General features: G+C 37.9%; 1 protein-coding gene across 4 annotated transcripts in view; it reads right to left on the bottom strand.

Moving 5' to 3' along the window:
* Positions 1-852: 852 nt before the first annotated feature.
* The window catches only part of MSRB3 (methionine sulfoxide reductase B3), a 139,857-nt gene continuing 117,775 nt past the window's right edge, over positions 853-22,934 (bottom strand). For all 4 annotated transcript variants that reach the window (XM_069490026.1, XM_069490029.1, XM_069490027.1 and 1 more), the window contains 2 exons: positions 10,166-10,263; positions 853-2,035 (listed from right to left, as the gene is read on the bottom strand). In XM_069490026.1, the coding sequence (XP_069346127.1) occupies positions 1,871-2,035; positions 10,166-10,263 (263 nt within the window). In that variant the 3' untranslated portion in view covers positions 853-1,870. The remainder of the gene's footprint in view (positions 2,036-10,165; positions 10,264-22,934) is intronic.

Raw genomic sequence — 22,934 nt, 5'->3', positions numbered from 1 at the left:
TCCCAGAGCTGAGGGAGTATGTGGACGCTCGGGCAGCAACCTCTTACCTGTGTATCCAGACAGGAGCATGACTCATCTGGAATCACAAAGTTGCAGCATACAGGACAGTGAAGTCACCAGGACATCAAGGCTTCACTGGAGGGGGTTGTGGAGACACAGAAGAATGTGGACAGGGCCACCCTGACATTTTGATTTGTCACAACTTTTCATTCTAATTTCTCATTTCTTTAAAATTATCAAGTGTCCCTCTTTCTTATTTTTGTCTTGGTTTACAAGGAAAGATGTCAGTCTTCATAAGCTTTCAAAGATTTACAAAAAGTAATTTTTAAAACTACATTTCAAGATTAGCATTCAGAGTCACAAACACGATGTGCATTAGTCACACACCATGCCTTCACACCTGGCTACAACCGTATCACCTTATATCACCATTGCTCATACCTGTGAAAACCTCGCTGTGCACAATGGCACCCATTCCACCATAATAAACGTTATGGAACAACTGAGCAGAGCCTCTCAAAGTAAAACTAGCCATATTGCTACAAAAAATTTCTGGCTCTCGGCCCAACTGTTTCCATATCAGTCAGCTAAGTCAGCCTTCTCTCTGCTGCTTTCTATTTCAAATGCCCGGGCTTCAGCCTTTGAGGCAATTAGAACCAGATCAGTCTAATTTTGCAACACTGATCTTAATGGTATAGCAATATAGTAATTTTGCCCTGAGAGTGTCAATACATTTTACAAATATTATCAGTCCCAGTTTATACAGGAAGAAATAGGCACAGAGAGGCTAAATGGCTTGTCCCTTGTCACACAGCAGATTAGTGGCAAGTGTGGAACTTGAGCTTCTGGCTATTTCTATTTTGATCCCCAACATCTTTCCAGACGTCACCGAAGCTCTGTTTGTTGCGGTGAGCATCCTGTCAGCTTTTCTGCCCAGCATCGGATTTTTCAGTACCCAAGACTCCATCCTTGGTCTTCTCTGCTCTTTCTCATTTCTGCTGCCTTGATGAAGTGTGTTGTCCCCAGCACTTTATTTTACACAGTGGAATTGACTAAAGGCCCTTCCAGCTGCAGCTGGTATTAGGTGTGGAGAGAAGGACTTATAAAAAGGCAATGGGCAGGGGTTGTTCTTTGTGAACTTTGGACAAAATGAGGCTCAACATTTTACAGTTGTCTTACATTCCAATGTTTTCAATGGAAAATAAAATAAAATAAAGGACTAAAGGTGAGGTAATGTTTACTTCTCTGCCACAACACTCAGTGTTCCCCCTCAGATCTGGCAACAATTTAACATAAGGAAAGACTTTAGACCTTCACACCCTTTTAGTGAGAAAAAAACCACCTTAGCTCAAACTTTCCACAAAGCTGCGAAGTCTCGTGAGACATCACTCCATCCTTATCTTAGGTGGATCTGTCCAAAGGCCCCAAGGCCATGTGTCTTGCAGGTCTCCACGCCCTGCGCTTCCCAGCTCTGGTCTCTACCTTACTTCAGGATCTCTATTTTCACGTCTGAAGACCATGCACCCTCTGCCTCCTAATCAAGGGGGAAAAAACTGCAAAAGAAGCTGTGTGCCCAAAGAAAAGAATGCCAACGGGTATGTAAGTGGCTTGTGAAGACGTTTCACAAAGCTATCTCCGATTGCGAAAGCTATAAATAGTCCTTGATCTAGTCAATAGCAAAATACAGGGATGGCCAGGGCCTCTGTTTATGCAGAAGAAAAAATATCAATAGCACAAAACTGCCCTTATAGTTTTTGAAAAAATATATCTATGAAGATAAACAATTCTGATTGTTTTGTTTTGTTTTGTTTTACTAAGCTGTGCATTAAGTACACTTTGTTTCCATCACTCTCCGTCACTCTCTGTCACTCTACAGCTCCGCTTTGTCGGCCTGGGCTGGGCTGCCCGCCCCACTGCCTCCCTCGTTGCAGCTGCTATCTGCAGGTGTGAAGGACAAGGACGCTGAATTTATGCAGTATCTTTTGCCGGTTGGACGAGGCCCATCATCAAAAATGTGCCCAAGGTGAGCACCACACTGAAAGAGAAGAACAAAAGGTCAGGGCAAGCGTGCACAAAGCAGGCTTTGAGGGACTCGCGGTAAGCAGTTTAAACGGACGGCCAGCCTGGAGAGGAATGATGTGAACCATCGTGGATGATTCCTAATCCGCCTGTCAATAGCTGCAAAGATGGTTTCTGGCAGGCTTTGTACCACATGCTGAGAATAAAAAACACTAGAATTGTGCATATCAGAAATCATTTTGGAGCCACTGTATTTTTCGATTGTGAAGTCTCTCAGCCAGCTGAAAAATGACTGCAGTAATTTTATGAATTGAGTTGACCCTTGATCTCCCCTTGTAAGAAACATGGCAGAATAAAATCTCTCCCCCAGCATTACTTTTGGCTTTGGATGGGTGGGTTTCAGATATGCAGAAGTCCACTGTAAAAGATACTGTTTAACTGGCCATGACGGAGGTGATGTTTGCTTTCATGGACAGTAAAACTTAACATCAGACAAGCATTGGATGTTCTTGGAACCCAGCGAAGCAATGGCAAGGCTCAATAGATTTATGTCACGGTCACCAGGGCTGCAAGTGTAGCAAATGGAAACGACTCCAGCCCACACAATTGTTTTCTCCTGGCTTCCAATAGGTGGAGTGTCATGCTGGCTTCTTTACCCAAATGAACTGTAATATGTGGAGAAGGAATAAACTGGCTAAAATCAATGCTACTGACTACTCCAAAAGCTGGGGAAGGAGAGGCCTAGGGTCCAGACAGAGGCAGAAGGAGGGATGGTTGGTTATGATGGTGTTTAAGAGAAATCAAGTCCAGAGAAAGTTTCTCCAGAAAGGCTGGCTCACTGAATAAAGCCCTGCACTAACTGCTTGGGTGCTGGGTATAGCTCCAGGAAATGATGGTATATGTCACACTTACATATCTCTCATCCTTTCTCAGCAGAGAAGGGTGAATGAGATAGAGACATTAGGCACCACATTCAAACAGGCTGTGAAAACATATCACTCATCACGTAACAAAGAAACCAAGGCCTGGGGTAAATGACTTTCATTCATTGGTTTAACAGATATTTACAGAGTGCCTGCTATATGCCAGGCACTGTCCTAGCCTCTGGAGGTACAGGTAGCAATCCCTGTCCTCATAGAGCTTACATTCTGGTGGGAGAGACACACAATATACAAGACAATACGTGAACTGGAAAGTATGGAATGAAGAAATCAATGCTTAGGAGAGGGAACAAAGGAAAGTAACATGAAGAGTCAGGGTTGGGGGCTGACACTGTAGATAGAGTGGATAGGGGAGTCCTCCCTGTGGTGACTTTGGAATAAGGACCTGAGGGAAGTAGATATCTAGGGGAGAGCATTTCAAGGAGAGAGAAGAGTCAAGACTTAGATAAGAAAATGAGAGAAAAGGCATATAGATGATTTGTCAAATCTTACTGTGCTGCTTCAGTATATAAACACTTACAAACTGCAGGGAAATAGAGTATGAATTGACAAGGACTGGGGCTGAGATACCGAATGGAGATGAGGAGAGAGAAATGAGGGAGGGTGTTTACTACAATGGAAAGAACTAGAATCTTAGTTTCCATGTTGAAAGTGCTAAACTCAATTCTCAAGGGTTCCCTAGCTATTAATAAATAGCACAAATGGCAACTTTGACTATATGGCACTTGCATGTTAAAAGTGCATTCTTATTTTACTGCCAGCATACTGTGTCAGCTTATTAAAAAACTAAAAATGAACCCTGAACTGATTTGATCTATTTCCTGGAAAATATGAAACAGGCCTAAAAAACAAATCTTGCATTATTTTACCACATTCTATTCAGGTTTAGGTAATATCAAGGCTGACAGCTCAGATTGCTTTTCCTTTCTATAAACAACTGAGGCCAAATTTTCAGGCATCAGCAGCTAAGATGCACCAGTAAAATTACATATGCTTGCCCAATGGACACAGGAAAACGCCCATTTCTGCCTGCCAGAACAGGGTGCGGGCCATCAGGAACTAGTGCTCTTGGTGACCAGTGTGTGCACAATTACTGATCTCACAGGCAGCTCTGGCACTTTGATCACCTGGCATCTGAGAGGTGAAGTTTTCAAACACATAAAAGCCTTAGATGGGTGTGTGTGTGTGTTTAATGAGACAATACAGCTATCTAGGCAATATAAATAATTGCCTTTATTAATCATCTCTTGAGCACGTTTAGAAAACAGTTCTATTTACATTATTCCAAAAAGAAAGCATAGTAAGGATATACTTGAAGCCATTTAGGAGTCTTAATTTCTTAAATCATATTTTAAAAATCCAAATTACAGTAATTTAATTTGTTGAACTGAGTTGGTTTTCAATCTGTAGTTTCATTTGCTAAACTGGATCTAGTCTTCTGGTTAAACAGGAGGAAAAACACCGACTCTAGATGTGTCCCTAATCTAAGGCAAAAGAAAAAGAGAGGCGAGGAGGAGAAAGTATAGTTAGGAAGAGGCAACAAAAATCTTTTGCAAACAAGTGTATGAGCTGGGGGTGAGGGTAGGGAAATCCTCAGAAAAGGCTTGAGTCCTCTATACTTATGGCTTCATTATGCTTGCCATACAGTCTTCTGGAAGATTCACACCAGCCTTATATTACTGAGAAAGGAGAAATATTTTTTCAGAACCTAGCAAGGCATTCATTTGTATCTGTGGCACCGCATACATGCCCACTCCATTGCCCACAAAGCTTCGAGGCCATTTATTTGTCTGAGGGAAGCCTGACTATGCAGTGCCTTTTGTGCTTCCTCCCAGGTATACCTAGTCTCCCAGAAAAGACTATTACCCAGTTTCTTTTAGAAGTGCACAAGCCCTGAAGGCTCCTCCCTGCGGGAACGCACATGGAGCCCATTCTTTCCAGCTTCTAGCGCTGGCCGAGGGCTGGGATGATGAATGGAAGTTGTCAGTGATCCATTGTTTCTTTAGCCGCCTGCAAACTCTGCCTCCCCGGCCCCAGCCAACTGGCTATGTGTTGGGCTCTCTCAGCACACCTGGTTGTAACTGAAACAAACTGGTTGCCTGGTGAAGAAATCTCTGAAACCTGCTGTGGATGATTTATTTTAGGATAGAATCTTTGGTGTGCATTTTGAATGTTGTTTTTAATGGTTATGTATTTCTTTATTTTATAGGTAAATACGAACTATACCTGAATATGCTGGCCCTCATTCTAAAGAGAATCAGATAACTGCTCAAGAGAAAAATTTTAAATTCCCACAGGAATCCTTTATCACCTAAGCCTCCCACTCAGAAAAGTAGGCAATTAAAGAACCTGCAGAGAACTAAGGGAAAGGACTCCCTTAAAATAAGTGATTGAGCATCAAATTTAACATAATTCCTTAAAATATGACTGCAATTCTCAATGTGTGCATAAGAAACACAAACAGTGTATTCAACACAGTTACATATTTCTGCACTGATGTATTTCCCACTGTCCTAGAGGGGTTTCTCCTAGCTATTCCTAGGATGTTGGCCTTTAGCATTGTCATTTTCTCTTAAGTGTTTAATCTACGATACAAAGCACCGTCAAAGCAGGGCTTTTAAACTTGGGCACATGGGGCAGGATGGGAAAGAGAAAACAGTTCTAAGAAGAAAAGCAATTTACTTTGCCCAGTAGTATTTTGTTTTCTCCCACTGTTATTGAAGACACTTGTGTAAGTCGGGGCTTTTTTCCTCAGTGCCTGTGATATTAATCTTTTGCCAAGGAAATGATTGTAAAGTCACCAGTTTAGCATTATGATTTTACTGAAAGATCAAGAAAAAGAGAGATGGGCTGTGAGTCTGAAACCCCATTGTAACATGTGGGTATCTTTAATCATCAGCAATATATGAGTTGTCATCTACAGAAGCTGAATAAGGTTTGGAGTTTTACCAAAAACTGCTTAACTTTTGAAAAATACTTTGTATTGGTGCATATTTACCTTTCTGTTGATTTGCCTGACTTAGAACAAATTAATGATCTAAAACAAATTTAAAGGACTCTACCATAGACTCAAGCAGTAATAGCAGCAGTCATAAATAGACTCCAACTTGGATAAACTCACAGATCTGATTGTTTCCTTAAAGCTTATTACAAAAAGTTAAGTGATTTATTAGTTTCCCATTTGCTCCAGATGTAGAATTTTGATCTCAAGAAGGAAGAATTCCCAAGTATTTCCAGGAAGAACTTACTTCGCTGAACTACAGCTTCAACCATGCGAATCTTACCTATTTGCACTGAATTTAAACTCCTGACAAAGGGTTGCTTAACAGGCTGGGGTTGGAGGATTAGGGAGAAGATGTCAAACAATTATTCACAGTAGTCAGTGAAACTGGAATACAGGCAATGTATTTTATTACTAGCTGAAAATATAAATTAAATAAAATTAAGGAAAATCCTTTATAACTGAAAATTAATAGGCAGTGGCTACAGCCTGGGGGAAGACACACACGCCCACCAGAGCAGGCAAATTTAAGATAAAGATCCTCATTGGGAGAGATAACTGGAATGTAATTCTTCAATTCAGTAGGTGGAATAGCAAAAGAAAACAAATACAATTGCAACAAAAATCAGAATACAACAGCGTAACCTGTTACCTCCATAGATGGCAATCACAGTGAAGGCAGAGAAGAATCTCTCCCACGCCTACTTGTTTTCTGTGCTGTGAACTCAAAGATCAGGCTGTGTGCTAGGTTTCTTACACCACAATTCTTTCAGAAGGACCTGAGTGCAAAACTTCCACAAAAAGTAGAACTAAACCAATCTCAACTCTCTCAATGATATTTTATTAAATACATTATTACCTAAGAAGTCACTGGACACATGGAAAAACTACATACAATGTACTGTGAAGTGGTGGTGAGTTATTGGCTTCCAATGTGTCTACAGTTCCTACCCAAATTTGAGGACTAATTCATTGCATGCATGGTGTTGTCCTCATCATAATTAAAAAAAACAAAAAAGGATCCTAAGTACTAAAGCAAGAATTAGGGACCAATAGACCAATAAAATATTGCCATACTGCTAGGCAAACAGGTTGAATGTATTGGCATCATCCATGGAAGGTCAGTTTATTTGTATAAGTTGGAAGTAAAAGAGTCTTCATACTTCACTAGTCCATCTTTACCACAAGGAAAGAAGTACTCCACATAACATATCCAACTGAGAATGTCTATGACATACTAAAAGCATCTAATAGATTCTTCATAACACAAACCACATTGATGCAATTCAGTCCAGAGAAAAAGCAAGCCATATGAATTCAAAATACAACAAGAATTTTAGAAAGAAGAAAAGCAAACCAGAGAAGTTTCCCATACTGTCTCACCATCAAAAAGAAAAAAAAAAAAAACCTAAAAAAAATGGGAGAAATTGTGAGCAGGAGAAGAAACTACATATACTGAAAACTTCAAGGTAAAAAAAAAGATAAACTGATAATGAAAAATGGCACTAAGAATGAGAAACTAGAAAGTAAAACCCAGTAGTTGCTCTAGTGTGGGGACCAGTAAATCAGTTATTTTTTTTCAAGTCAAGATAAAAAAGATGCATGAGAAAAGCAAAAGAAAAAACTGAAAAGAATTGTAGAACAAAAGGAAAATAAACATGCATGGAATACAAGACAAAGAAATGGAAATGAAAGATACTCAGCCCACTTTATTTCAGTGGGTTGTTATACTTGGGTGGCAGACATCACCCCACTCTGTCCACATGGGGAAAAGTCCAGCACACGTGCCATTCTTCAGTGCTGGGACCTCATTATCTCCTACATGGAACTTACCATGCAAAGCAGGTATTTTTATATGTGCGTTAGTGGAACAAATTTCTCCCCCTCTTCTCTTTAAATTTAAAACTTTTATTTAAGAAATGATCAAACACTTTCTAAATATGAGAAGTGAAGATCGCAGAAAAAGAAGGCAAAAAGGAATAGGTCAGTGTAAGTTCTTTACACAACCGTTAGGAAAGGACCCAAAGAACAGCAACAGTCACGTTGAGCTTTAAGCAGAGGGCTGAGAGCTATGCTTGCTTTAGTTTGACTTCCTTTATGAATGGTGCTTAATTTTGGCATTGTTTGTAGGTTTCCTTTTCTTTTGGTCACCGTGGTCATCTTCATAATGGTCTTTCCTTGACTACTACTGATGTTATCTCTGTGGCTGGCACAGAGAAAGGAGGAAGCGTATTCCAACAATGAATTATAAGAATTAGTCACAAAGAAATCAGAGAATAAGGCCCTAAGGAAAGTTATTATCTTATGCCTCATTTTTTCTGTGCCTTTCTAATTTAGTTTTCATAGGACTCAATGTTTAGAAATGGGCTCTAAGTGAAAAGCAGAGTAGTAGTCACATAGTAGCCTTTAGGTAGCTTTTTAAAAAAAGAAAAGAAACAGCTGTTAGCATTGAAAAGATGTTTACTAAGTACTATGTACGTAAGTTACAAATTACTGTGTACCATCCTACTTACAGTTTACCTTCTTGTCAAATATTTTAGATCCTTGAGTAGAAAATTTCTTTCTGTGACAGTTTTAAAATCATCAGTTAAAATTCAATTGAATTCAAAACTGAATTGCATTAAACCAACTGCTGGGGGATCATGGGATTTGTTTTACTTTAATAACTCTTTCCAGTCTGTCTGCCTGCCTGTCGATCTATCTATTCATCTGGGCACCATAAAGAGCTCTGGAGTGACATTGCCCAAATTCAAGTCTCAAGTCTGCCACTTAAAGCCACATAAATTTACCCAAGTTTAATTACTCTCTTTGTGCCTCAGTTTCCTTGTCTGTAAAATAAGGGAGAATAACAGTATCCACCTCATAGGGTAATTGTGACCATTAAACCAGAGGAGCTTTCTAAAATGCTGCTTCTCAGGCTGTGCCCAGTCCAATCAAATTAGAATCTCAGGGTGAAACCTGGCATTAGAAAATTCCACTATCATGCTCAGAGACTGATTTTTGTGAAACAAGGGGGAACTGAAAATGTGATTTAGATAAAACATGAAGCCTAATTTTCAAAGGAGAAAGTAGTCCTCATCCTTGGAAGACAGTAAACTTGCCAGCCTTATTTTTTAAAAAGCATGAGAAAAATTTATCAGATGGTTGGGGTCAAACCAATCTCCCTCCCTACTTGGTAGTAAATACGCCACCTACTCCCTAAAAGTCTTTTGCCTGATGAAGGGGGTTAAAGAAAAATGGATGAAGGGCAGGTAAAGAATGCAGCAGGTGGCCCACGTGGCCATCACTTTGCTACTACAGCTGCCTGACTGTGTCCTTTTCCTCTGGTATGTCCAACAGATCTGCCAACAACATACTCTGTGGCATCAATGAGTTTCAACGCCACCATACTCAGACTTTACATTTCACTTATTTAAAGCAGATGAGAAGAACAAGACTACTTTCTATAGCATGTGTACTTATTCTGTGTATAAGGAGGTTCTAACTATGTCTCTGGGTTTAAGCATAAAATCCCACAAGTTCATCTCTTGATTGGGGATGACAGATTTGCCTCAACACAGGCTCATTTTCTCCTTTAGAGCCAGCATTAATTTGGTTAGGGCAGAACTGAAAGGACTCATTAGAAAATCCTTGGAAATGAGCATAAGTCTAAGTATTGAGAGAAGCAGAGAATTACCTTATCTCATATTCCCACTCTGCCCTCATACAGCCTACCACTGAACTTCCACTTCCTACAGCCCCTCTCCAACCATCCTCCTCACATCCACCAAGAAAAGCCATGTCTGGAGTCTTCACTGACTGTGTCTGGATCACTGCCATTAGAGCCATCATGACTAAACAGTGGATGCACACAACTACAAAGAGAAGGGGATCATCAAAACATCAGGTTATGTAACGCCTTGTAATGAAATCTTCTTTTGCCCCCAGAATAGCCCACTCCCTACTATACTGAGTCACCCGAAGATGACTTTTTCCCATCACTGATTTTAATAGTATTGAAGCCAATGACTGCCATTTCTCTAGACTGGCTAAACCCCTGAAGACAAATATCATTCGGACTTTACATAGATTTCATTGTGCTTGTCTGACCTTCTTGTGTGTGACCAGTCACTTCGCCTCAGTTGCTATATTTAGCACAACCAGGAGTCTTGGAAGTGTTTGCAAGGTGAGCAGCATGTTGAGTTTTCAGATGGGGTTAACTGACCTGAGAGCAGCTTGTTTCCACCCTGTGCATCCCGTGGGAAAAGTCATCTGTGAATGTGATTGCCTCAGAATCAATCACATCGTAGAATGAAGGCCAACCTGGGGCAGAGCAGGCACAAAAAGCAAAACAGAGAGAAGAGATACACAGCCTTGGTTAGAATACAGTTTTAAAGAAATACTAAGCAAATAATGGAAATCCTTAGTATATGCTCAACTTTTCAACCTGAAAAAGTCAAAAGCTAAAGAACAATATATTTTGCAAGACTGCAATTATCTTTTAAGAATAACCCTTTCCTCACATTTCAGATTACAGTTGCATTGAGGTCCTGTGTTTCATGAGACATTCTTAGACCTGCCAGTGGTTTTCTAGAGCATTCCCAAACTGAGAAAGCTCTCTCTCACCACTCTTTATCTTGTCTTCAGAGTCATTGGGCATGGCCCTGCAGCACGATGAATTTTCCATTGTGACATTTTCCAAAACACAATCAATTGGTCTAGCTGTTAACTTTTCAACTATTCCATGTCTACTTAGAAAGCATGCCTTTTCAGTACTTAGTTTGGGTGGTTAAAAATGAAAAACCCCAAATATCCTGTTGTCTCTATCTTAATCTAATATCCTGGGACAGGGGATCTGGAAAGCTTACTGTCTCTCCATTTCTACGGTCAAGAGGCTTGCTCACTTCACAGGAGAGATTCACAGAGCACCGTTGCTCAGGCATCTCTAGGTAGCACCTTCTCTTAAATAGCATCTTGTTCCAATTTTCATTTATTCTAATGATGTTTAAAATATATGCACACTTTAAGAAACTCAACGGTAAATGGACCATAATATTGTACAAATGTTTTGAGTGTACAATCAGGTTTTATGTTCAGTACTTATAGGCATGTTTTTACATTTCCCAAAAATGTGTCTGGAGTTACTGAACTGAAGCCTGCATCTCCAAAATGATGAAAGAGGTGTGATGTTGCTGAATTGCTGGCGCAACTTTTTTTTTCTTTTCACAAGCCAACTTTATTCCTACCGAAAGGAGGAAGCCGTTTAAAAACATGGTGGTTTGTGTTAATATACCTTTTGAAAGAAAACAGAATGCAAACTTCAACAATATGACTTCCAGTTTCAAACAAAACAAATTAGCTCAGGCCAAGTTTTTATAAGAAACTCCCCCAACCTCCCTTATCCTCCACTATGCAAGAATATTGCTTTCATAATCAGTGATAGGTTTAACACCAAGAGTTGAAACACTTTCCACTTCCTTGAGCTCAAGATTGTTACAAATCATCAGGAAAACCATAACCTTCCAGACTATAACATTTCATAAATATTAATTATGCTGAGTAGCATTTTTCAGAAAACCCATCTCTCCCTATTTTCTAAATCCTAAAGAGAACTTGAATATATTCTAGGCTGTAATATTTGGTGTACAATAATTACTCGACACATTTAGGTGTTCTTTGTTCAATGACAGGAGTTCCAATTGATAGTGAAGACAGGTTTAATGGTGATATTTGAGGACATTGAAAAATAAAGTCATTTATCTGTGAAAAGAAAGGAAACATTCTGTAGTTTCCTTTTTAATCTTCCATGGCATAACTCATTTGATTGTAGTTTAAGGCAACTAATGTTATGGGAGGGACACACCTGATTCAGTAGTAAACAGGTAAAGAGACTCAGGAGTTTTGTTGTTATTGTTGTTTTAAATGTACCATAAAGCTACCTTACCCCAGCACACACATATTTTCCTATTTCTAGAATTCAAAGTAGGTATAGAGAAATATATATACACATACATTTTTCCTCTATGCTACACTGCATCTTATATTTACTTATACTGTTCTAGTTGTCACACTAGACTTATAATTTATTTTCACGCTTTCCTCCCTTACTAGGTGCTAAGCACCTTGAAGGAAGAGTCTAAACTCATTGAGCTAAGCATTCTCACGGCCTACTATTGTGTCCAGCACAAAGGCACAACTCAAATGTTTATTAACTTGATTTCCAGTTAGCCTTAAATAAGCAAGTGGGATGAGTAATTATAGTACATCACAGAGTCCCACAAGAAAGAGAAAGAATATAACCATACTCCTTTTTTCAGACTAGATTAAGAAATATCAGTGCTAATTTCTCACTGCAGTATCCAACTTGGCTCAATCATTGCAATTAAGCCTCTCTATGTAGGGGGAGAAGTAACCTTATTATGTATTTAGGATGGTAGAAAGATGAAGTTCATCTAGGTCACTCATTTTACAAGGTTTTGGAGGGGTGGAGGGGGACAGCAGAAGGATAAGTTACTTGCAGGGTTACACGGGCTGTACGTAGCAGAGCTAAAACTAGAAGCTGGGTATTTTGACTTTAGTCTAAGACCCTCTTCTTATGTTCTACTTTCTTCCTCAAAAAAAGGCTGAGAGACCTTTCATTTGAACACCCTGCAGGATGGAGGCCACAAGTTTTTAGAAATAAGCTTACTCTCCTGTCTGAATTAGTTGATAGTTTTCACTTTTGCACTTGGGGCCTCTGGGTGGAAGCAGATAATTAATGTGTCCTAAACAACACTGGTTCTTTCACCTTGTAATGACCAAACTGTTCAAAGAGAAAGTTCAAGAGTGTTGATATAAATGATGTAATAATCTAGTTTGAGACATAATTTTTTATTCATTTATCTAAAACAACCACAAAAGCTTAGAAACTTACCCTTAAGTAGTAACATTGAAAAAACTGTCAATTATATTTGGAGTTTCTTAATTCTAACTCTTTCCTAATAATTGTGAATCATTGCCTACCAAAGATTTTAAAAGAGAAGAACTGCTTTCAAACAAGCTGTTAAACCATACCTCTATATATTTTGTCTACTTAAATGAAATACTTACAGAATTTTCCAGAAGACTATATTTAAGAATAGAGGAGAGTAATGTGGGGTGAAACAGAGTAGGGGTTCTCAAAAGAGTTCAATGTTTCTGGGAAATTGCTGACACTTGAATAGTGTATTTGTTGTTTACCATGGCATTATTTAAACATCAGAAGAGACATTTAAAAAAAATAAAAATAAAAATCAATAAAGACATTTCAAAACTACCTGAAATTCACAGTGTCCCTTTGCACTGTAGAAGAAATGCCATTTTCAAAATATAATACTCAATCTGTCAACCCAAATACTGATTAGTGGAGATCAACAAGAGAAACCATGTTGAAGACTTATAACCCTGTGTGATAGAATACATTTCAAAAGGGAATCATGGCTAACTTCAACGATAAAGTTAACAAAGAAGAATGCTGAGTTGCTTTGCTAGGTCTCTGAAAACCTGAAGCTCTATAGAAAGAGAATCTATCAGAAAGGTAAGTCCTTAATGACAATCAAACTAAGAAGGACCTTCACCCAAGAATAAACTGTCTTATAGCAGAGAAGCCACAGTGATGACAGCACTTTGAAAGCAGAATTCCCTCATCATGTGAAAGTATTTAAAGGAGGAACTCTTCACTGCTGTAAAAATCCTCAAAGGAAACCCTGCCCCCACTCCTAATAATAAGGAAAGTGCTTCAAAGGGTGATAGGCAAAGACTGAAGCAATCTGCGTCTTGTTGAGAAAATTATCTTGAGCAAAAGGGTGGGGGAAGGGGAGTGTGTTTATGTCAGTTTTGACATTAAAGAAAGATCATCCATCCTCCTTTCTCTAGGATTTTCCTTTTGGTCTTCTCATCTAACAAAACATTATTTGTTTTGGATGCATTCCGTGCACTTTTTAAAAGAAAAGTCATGTGAAAACCTGTATAAACAGAGTCGGCTCACCCCACCCCCAACACATTCCTTTGTTTCCATTTGATGGGATTGGATTGGGCCTGTTATCATTTCATTTCAAAGAATATAAACTGCGCTTTTTAGATTTTAGCCCATTATTACCAAGAATATCTTATTTTCAATAAATAGGCTCACCCCTCAAAGAATTCCCATCTGCAGATAGAAAATAAATATAGCTACTACAAGTGGAGCAGAAAAGTTGGAATATGGCAGTTCTGCTTCAATTTTATCCAACCATCAGGCCACATTAACCTGCAGATATAACTTAATACTTCTCACATAATGTGCAGCAAACTCAGGATATGCTCATTTACATCTATAATATAAGAACAAGAGATCCAGATTAGTAGGAGTAGCTCCTTGGTGCTTGTTACCATTTACACTAGAATGGATTTTTTTTTATATTACAGTAAAAAGAATTATTCCCTCCCAACTCACAATGTAGCTTATAAAAGCTGCTCTGAGTCCACTTGAACCCATAATTGAACAGTGACATGGCTCCCCACAAGTAGTGTTCTGTTGACAAATTCTAAATGTTTCACTCCAGCTGCCTCCTGAGAAAACCTTTCTCAGCTCTCTATCCCAACCTCTTCCTCCTTCTTTTCAAAAATCAGTGAAACAAGCTGTTAAAAATAGCAACAGATTATAAACAAGTTGAAGCCAATTTTATCTGTACCATGTCTAGAAAATGTGGCCCTCATTCTCCTATTCTAATTAATTTAACAAGGATTGCCATACGGTTTCAACTTCCCCTAATCCTCCCCAACCCCCAAATAAACATCAGAAACCTCAGTAAATTAGCCACTAACCCATCAGTAGAACACAGTAGAAACTATTCATGAACAAGAATTTATTGAATTAAAAGATAATTACAAATTCTTTGTTACTTTCAAATGTAAAATAAGTTTGAGCACAATGAATCCTAGTTGGGCTTGGGTGATGATTTAATAAGGATGATATATATTTTGGCACAGTTTTGGTGAGACAAGCTGGAGATCCAGATCCTTATTTTTGTGCATGTACCAGTTCTCACAGCTCTACAATTCTAGGGCAATGTTGCAAAATGTGAAGCTTTTTGTTTCTCTGCTGCTAAAATCTGTTAATCACAGATCACAATTTACCTTATTAGCTACCTCAAGATAAATAATAAAACTCTCTATGAAGAACCTCTGATAACAAGAATTGTTTGAAGCTTAGAGCCCTGATTCCTTGCCAAATTATTCACTTAAACTGACACTTCAGGTATAACTTTTATCTCATTTTAAAAAGGATGATTCTCTATTCCTCCTCAAAGACTCATTTGGTTGCAATATAGTGTTCCAAAAGTGTAGGCAGTAATCAACCAAATACATGCATGTAGTAGAAAATCAGTGCAAGATGGCTCATAATGAAATATTCTCTTTCAATCCCTCCCTGCCCACAGGTAACCGTAATTCATAGTTTTTCTCTTTAATTCTAAAAAATATATGCTTAGGCTGTTGCTATCTCTCCATTGTTTCATTTTAAACCTGCACTGTCTAATATAGTAGTTACCAGACACATGTTACCTAGAACAGCAGTCCCCAACCTTTTTGGCACCAGGGACTGGTTTCCCAGAAGATAATTTTTCCATGGGATGGGGTGTTGGTGGAGGTTGTGGGGGGCTCAGATGGCAATGTGAGCAGGAGGGGAGTGGCTGTAACAGATGAAGCTTCACTCACCCCCTGATGTGCACCCCCTGCCAAGTTTCATGGAAGACAATTTTTCCATGAAGTTGGAGGGGGAGAGCTCTGTGGCCCCATTTCTAAAAGGCCGTGGATCAATACTGGTCCACAGCCCAGGGGTTGGGGACTGAGAACATTCCTACCATAATTTTCACAGATACATAACACTTCCACCACTGGACAGTGCTGTTTTAGACATTATGAATTTATCTCTTTTTATGAAAGATGAAGATTTAGTATCCATATCTACACTGATCTCCCCTCCCTCTTTACAATTTTTGAGACTTATACTATTTTTAGTTCCTTTAAAACTCATTTAGTAAAGTCTGCCTCTTGAAATAGATGTTTGTTTTGTTCACCACTGTATTTCCAACCAACTAAAATGGTGCCTGCCATAATACATAAAAGATGTTCCAAAAAAACTGTCTGATAAATGAACAAATAAACACATGAACATCCTGTAGCTTAATATCACTGGACTCTCTAATCTGTAAGATGGCCTTGGCACTCCCATTCTCCCTCCACCTCTCCTTTCCCCCATTCTAATGGCCAACAGTAATGAAGTCTTCTGTGCTTTCTGTAGATTCTAAGAGTTGAAAACAAGTAAACAGCGTGTGTATTATGCCATAGATAATACTTACTGCTTACTGCAGAGTTAAAGAGTGCTAGGATTATGCTTTCTTTTCCAGGGTCCAATTGTCATAAACCCAGGCCACCTAAAGTCACATTTATTTTCCTTTTTACACTACATCATCTGTTAAAAGGCATGCCATATTTTCTTTTATTTTTTGTTTGGATCATGACTTTATTATACAATTGTACAAACTTTTTCTGTATTTCAAATTTTTAATTTTTGGATTTTTCATTACAAGGCACATGCAAATATTCTGTATATAGATACAGAATGATATAATGGATATTATCCACCCAGATATAACAAATAAAATTGTTTTCTATATTTGCTTCAGATTTCTCTCTCTCTTTCTATAACAGAGTAACACGTTACAATTACAGCCAGATCTGCCTCTAACCTTCCCCTACTTTTATACCTCCTGGTGCCCCAAAGATAATTGTTTATGTACCATTTCCACACTTGTTTTGATTCATCTTCTACATATGTCTACATCCAGAAAAACAGATATAATGTTTTAAATGCTTAAGTTTTTATATAAAGGCATTACATTGTAAGTACCTTTTGGCAACTTATTTTTTTTCACATTATTTTTGGTCTCTGTTGGTTTTTTTAGACAGTATCATCTTATTTTATAAATGAAATATATTTTTAGATATCTCTGAAAATATGAATTAGTAAGTTGTTTTATTTTAGTTTTTCTATGATTTTCTAAAATATCTCTGCTCCTTTTGGAGCAATTGTTCTCCTTTGATTTTTTTCGTTCAAGCTCTTGGTTTTCGTCATATGTCTATGGTGATGTTAAACCAACAGTTCCTATCTAAAAATGGAGGCCTGGGTCAGTTATCCTACATGTCTATCAGGTATAGTATATATAGGTTTGTTTCCTCAGTAAGTTTTTTCTCTGAATACAAAAGCTGTTCTTCTAAAAAAAAAAAAAAAAAAAGCTTCCTGGGAGCTCTAGGAATGTGTCATCACTGGCTGCTGATGCCCAGGGGTTTGTCCTGGGTTCCCTGAACACCTGAATGGGGAATGGTTTACCTTGGAGTATCAATGCCTCACTAGCAGCCCCAATTCTCCCGGACAGGCTTTTTAATATCTTAAGGGAGCAGTCTTCCAGACTTTTTTTGCTGCTGGTAACTGATGGTCTGTCACTCTAAATATGAAGGCGAGGAAGATGTAAAACTGGCCCAGTTGTTCTTTAGACTTTCAATTAAGCACCTGTCCCCCATTTTACTCTTGCTAATTCTGAGCTCTGATTCTCTTTGTAATTCCACTGAGTTTCTCTGCAACAGCTCTTGTACACATTTTGGGCTGCAGCTTTCTTTAATCAGTCATACCCATTAATGAATTTCCACCCATTTTTTTTTCTTAGAAAAATTGTTTAAACTTCCTTTTCTGTTCAAGACTCCCTACCCAACTCCAGTTCTCTTTGCAATGGGTTTCTTCTTTTACTTCTCCTCCTCCTCTTTCTTCTTTTTCTTACTCTCATTTTAAAGGGGTCTCTTGGGAAAGAGGGGAAACAAACATGTATGCTCCGTCTATCATCTTGAACAAGAAGCTCAGATTTTTTAATAAACTGCAGGCTTTAGTTTCTTGAGCTAATATTTTATTTGAAGAGGCAACAGATTTTAGGCATCATCATTTTTCTACTAACCACATTACATTATTTTTTTACCTTACTGATAAAAATATCAAAATCAACATAAGGTTTAGCAGCTCTCACTGGCTTAGATTTAACTCTGTGATTAAAAATTGATTATGGGCTAACTGTATGAAATTAGCACTTGTTTTTATTATATCTGCAGTGCTAGCTGAGTTAGAATCAGCAGGTCAGAATGGTCTTCTCACTGACTGGTCCAGTGGAAAAAAATTTCTTAGACTAGTTTTCATGTTTATATTTCATGTTTAATATGGTTTGAGAATTTATTGTGTCTCTGCACTCCTGCCATTGCATGTAAAAGAACAAGTGTTCCCTAATATGCTGATGACATGATTTCAATTACTGCAAAAAAGAGTCCAAAGAGGCAAACTTGAGAGTCCAGACAAAGAGTTTAAGAGTAACTATGACAAAATGAAAACCATCATTTTGGGCAAACATTCTCCCATGCTTCATTCAGAATTATTAAGTGGTCCCTGAAACAAAAATAGTAATTAAAATACTTACCTTGAAAAGCAGGGAGTTTAGAATATATATGAAATTAGCATAAATCTATAGACTCTAAAAATTCATAAAGATAAGAAATGTTAACAAAATTTAAATTTAATTCAAGGATTAATTTTATTTTGGTTATCAGTTACCTTGCTTTTTCATCTTGTTGTCAAGTAATCCAGTAGTTCTCAAGGGGGTGGCACTGCTGCCAGGGGCATTTTGGATGATGTGATAATTGGGGGCCACCTGAAGGCTTTTAAGCAGACTAATAACAGGATCAGATTTGTGTTTTAGGAAGACGGTTCTGGAAGCAGGCTGAGTAAGGGTAAGAGGGAGCATGAAAACAGGTACATCAGATGGAAGACTGTATACTGGAACAGAATTGATAAAGCTCTAAATGAAGACACTGCAATGGAATTGGAGAGCCGGGGAGAGATTATAGTACGATTAAGAGAGCAGAATTCACTGATTTTAGTGACTGTGGGGCAGTGAAGGAGGACAGGATCGAATTGTTACGAGGTTCACAGCTTGTGTGACTAGCTGGATCCTATTAGAAATATATTTTGCAGGGAAAATAATAAAATCAGTTTCTCATGGAACTATCTAGGAGGCAGAGGGATATGTGGGCTCAGTAATAAGACCTAAGGAAGCTAAAGACGCAGATGCAAAAGTCATCAGATCATAAAAGACACTAAGGTCACGTATAAGGATATGTAGGAAGCGAATATAATAGGAGAGGAGAACCAGGCAAGTATTTAAAAGTTAAGCAAAGGAATAAGAGTCAGTAGAGGAAAATAAAAGAGATAATTTCAAGAAATAGGAGGACGACAAGGGAAGCAGGTCACAGTTTGATAAAGATAGAAAAGGCTTAAGTTTGTAGGGCAGACAGCAGTGACATTATCTCCAGAAAGGACAAGTTATTATAAACAAGATCTGAGAGGACACTGCTGAATTCAACAACTAGTGTCAGGCAGAAGAGCATAGAAAAGTGGAGAGTGTTAGGGTGGAAAGGCTAGGAGGTGCTCAGGGTACGGGTGGAGAAAGATTTCTCCCCCAGAGATTAAGATATATAAAAGTAAAATTTATTTTATTCTTTAGAAGGACAGAGAGAATGAGAGAGAGAGAGAGAGAGAAGGTAGGAGAGGCGAGCAGAGAGACGACATGGCATCCCAAAGAGAAAGGATTGTCAGCAGAGAGGCCAAGTGGCTTGCAGCTTTTATGGGGACAAAGAGAAAAACAGTAATTGCTGTGGAGTAATTAGCAGGCAGTCGCAAGACGCAAGACGTCAGTTGTCCTTGCTGTTCCTGGAGACCTGGTTATCTCTGAGATGTAGTCAGGCCCATCACAGGGGATGTGATTTTTGCCCTGAGATACGGTTTGTGGGCAGAAAACAAAGGCTTGGAGTTTACCACCAGCTGTCTGGTCTGGGACCTTCTCAGGAACACCCTAAAGGTGCTACAAGAAACAAATTCTACAGGCTTGGAGCTGGTGAATGTAAAGAGAAATATTTACACTTCTTTTCTTTTGGCTCCTTTTTGAAATTTGTGAAAACAGTGCCAGCAGGTTGCCTGCTAGTTTGGGGGAGAGATAGCAAAGAGCAGGGAGAGCTCAAAATTGGTTTTTAGTTGTCATTAGAAAATTGGGAGATTTAAGGCCACCCTAACAGAGAGAGTGAACAAAGACTACTATTTTATTATACAAAGCCTGGCAGGGAAGGAAGGTCAAATAGGCTGATGGTCACAGGGAGAACACAATGAGGTTTATGTTATTAAGATATTTGGAATCAGGGCATCCTTACCACTCATCCCACCTTTTTGTGTTTTCTAAAGTGTTTAAAATGTTACAATACTACTTTTGTAATGGAATTTTTGCAATAAAATCAATGATATAAAAATATTTAGACATGTTATAAAATCTTAAGCAGTACTCAAATGTTCCTGAGGATATTGAACAGAAGCTACATTTGAAGGAAGACTAAAAGAATCTTCTTCTTTTTAGTTTAAGTTGTTTGTTGTTGTCTCTAATATCCTGTGGTCTACCAAACTGAGATTCATGGGTGTAATACTTTAAATGACCACTGTAATCTGTTTTACTTTTTGACACAAAGTAGGTGCTCAATAATATGGTTGAAGAAATGATTCGATAGCATTAATTCTAGGTCAGGTTCCCATGTCAAACACGTTCACAGCACCCAGTACTTTCTTTTCAAACCATGTGGCATGGTTTGAAATTACTTATTTATAGGGGTAATTTTTGATTAATGTTTGCTTCTTTCACTAAGCACCATGAGACCATGATTGCTTTGTTTACTACTATATCCTCAACACCAAGCTCATGGAAATATTGCTTGAATGAATTAATAAAGAAAATATTTCATTTTTCATTATTTAACAATATTGGACTTAATTAAAAGATAATAACTTCCCACTTACAGTAGTCAAAATGATAGAAACAGAAAGTCGAATGGTGGTTACCAGGGGCTGGTGGGAAGGTGGAATGGGGCATTACTGTTTAATGGATATAGACTTTCAGTTTTACAAGATGCAGTTATGAAGTCTAATGGTGGTGATGGTTGCCCAACAAAGCGAATGTATTTCATACCACTTAACCGTACACTTAAAAATGGTTAAGATGGTAAATTTTATATTATGGGTATTTTACCACAGTAAAAAAAAAAATTAGAAAAAAAAAGATCACTGCTGTCTGCAAGGCAGGAGAGAACTCTGACCAGGAACCAAATCAGTCAGCTTCTTGATCTTGGACTTCCCAGCCTCTAGAATTATGAGAAATAAATTCATTTTAAGAAAAAAAAGATAATCACTTAGTCTGGATATGACCATCACTGAGCCAGCTGAAGAAATTTTTTAAAAACCAGGCAAAGAATTTCTACGATTTTGCGTTAGCCAACTTTTTACAATTTTCAAATTTAATGTGCTTATTTTTTCAGCCTATCAAAAGTAATGCATTTCTTCAAAAATCATTACTAATAATTTCAGATGTACAAACCATGTAGCCTATCACCCATGATCATTTCAGGCATTTGAATCTATTTAAGGACAATATGACTAAGACTGTCAAGAACACTGAGGTGTCCTTTGGGCAGTGTGAACATCTGGTATCTATTCTCTTTGGAGATTAATAATGTAGCTGTACCGCAGCAGACTTTACTAATTCCTTTGAGCCCTGCACAGCATTTTTAAATGGTTCCAAACATACAGGATCTTTACTGGCATAGATTTCATTCACAGTTTTCTTGCAATCTCAAAATATCTCAGAAACTCCTATGCAGGAGTTGACAGGGGCAAGCTTCCCTATTTCCCTTTGTGGAGGCAGCTATTAATAATATTTTTTCAGGTTCAATAAAATTACTGAACTCAAACCATTTCAACCAAAAAACTGGAAAGGAGACTTTATTTTCCCTGGCCTGAACACTGTCTCTTGCTACTTTAAATCACAGCTAATGTTTTAAAAAATATATCGTACACATAAGTCAGTTGTAGACCTTTAGCATCAAAGGATCTGACCAACATCACATGTAACAGCCTGACCTTTAGCCATAATTTCTAGGTGCCATTAAAAAATGTCTCTCAAAATGGTTTTAAATTTAGGGTTGACCTAGTAACCTTCATCCAAAAACATTCAACTTTAGATGATTATTTTATTTTGCTTCCAAAAGCTCTTCAGTCCAGTGAGGCATCCATTAGGAAGCTCCACAAGGAGTTTGAAGTTTGCTTAGAATTTATTAGCTACATCAGACAAGAAGATGGTGATTTGGGTTACTTGCTAAGCAAAGATTATTTACTATGTTTAACTGACCTTAAGAATACCAGGAGAAATATAAGATGGGGAAATCAAGAAATACAGATTCTATTCTCAGCAAAATGTAATTCAGACTAAAAATGATTCCATGCAACTGCAGTCCTGAATTGGTTCTATGCACCATAAAGCATTATTTGGGATTGTAAGGCTAATTATTACTTATATTTTTGGGTTGGGTACCTATCAAAAATTTTAGCATAATTCCTCTCCTAAACATATGTACCTGATGAAAACTTAAGATTACTTCTAAGAGGCAATTATATCTCAAAATGCTTTTACTTATCTAAATATTCTCTTGACATTTTTTTCTAACTGAAATCTCTTTAAACTTCTGCACAGGCTTTATATCTTCATTCTATTATATACTTTTAAGTGCTACAATCTGAAATAAAATATTTCCTTGTTTTCATAAATCTTCTATGATCCTTCACTGGTCTACATCTCCTTTTTATGATGTGTCAAAACTTAGTTCACCTACTACAATTTAAATTCTGAAAACCTTTTTGAAAAAATATTTTGAAATAGAACAGATTGCTCAGAAAAGCTATTAAAAACAAGTATTTTAGGATAAAATAATTGCTCAGAGTTGTTTACATGACAAAAGATGTTTTGCCTTTATAGCAGACACATGGCAAAATTGAAGCAATTTATCAAACACTGTACATTTCCTAATAT

Source organism: Eulemur rufifrons, chromosome 16 (genome assembly GCF_041146395.1).
Source record: "Eulemur rufifrons isolate Redbay chromosome 16, OSU_ERuf_1, whole genome shotgun sequence".
In the NCBI taxonomy this organism is placed as follows: Eukaryota; Metazoa; Chordata; class Mammalia; order Primates; family Lemuridae; genus Eulemur; species Eulemur rufifrons.
The sequence above is the reverse complement of the archived record's forward strand: the minus strand, read 5'-3'. Positions and strand labels throughout refer to the sequence as shown.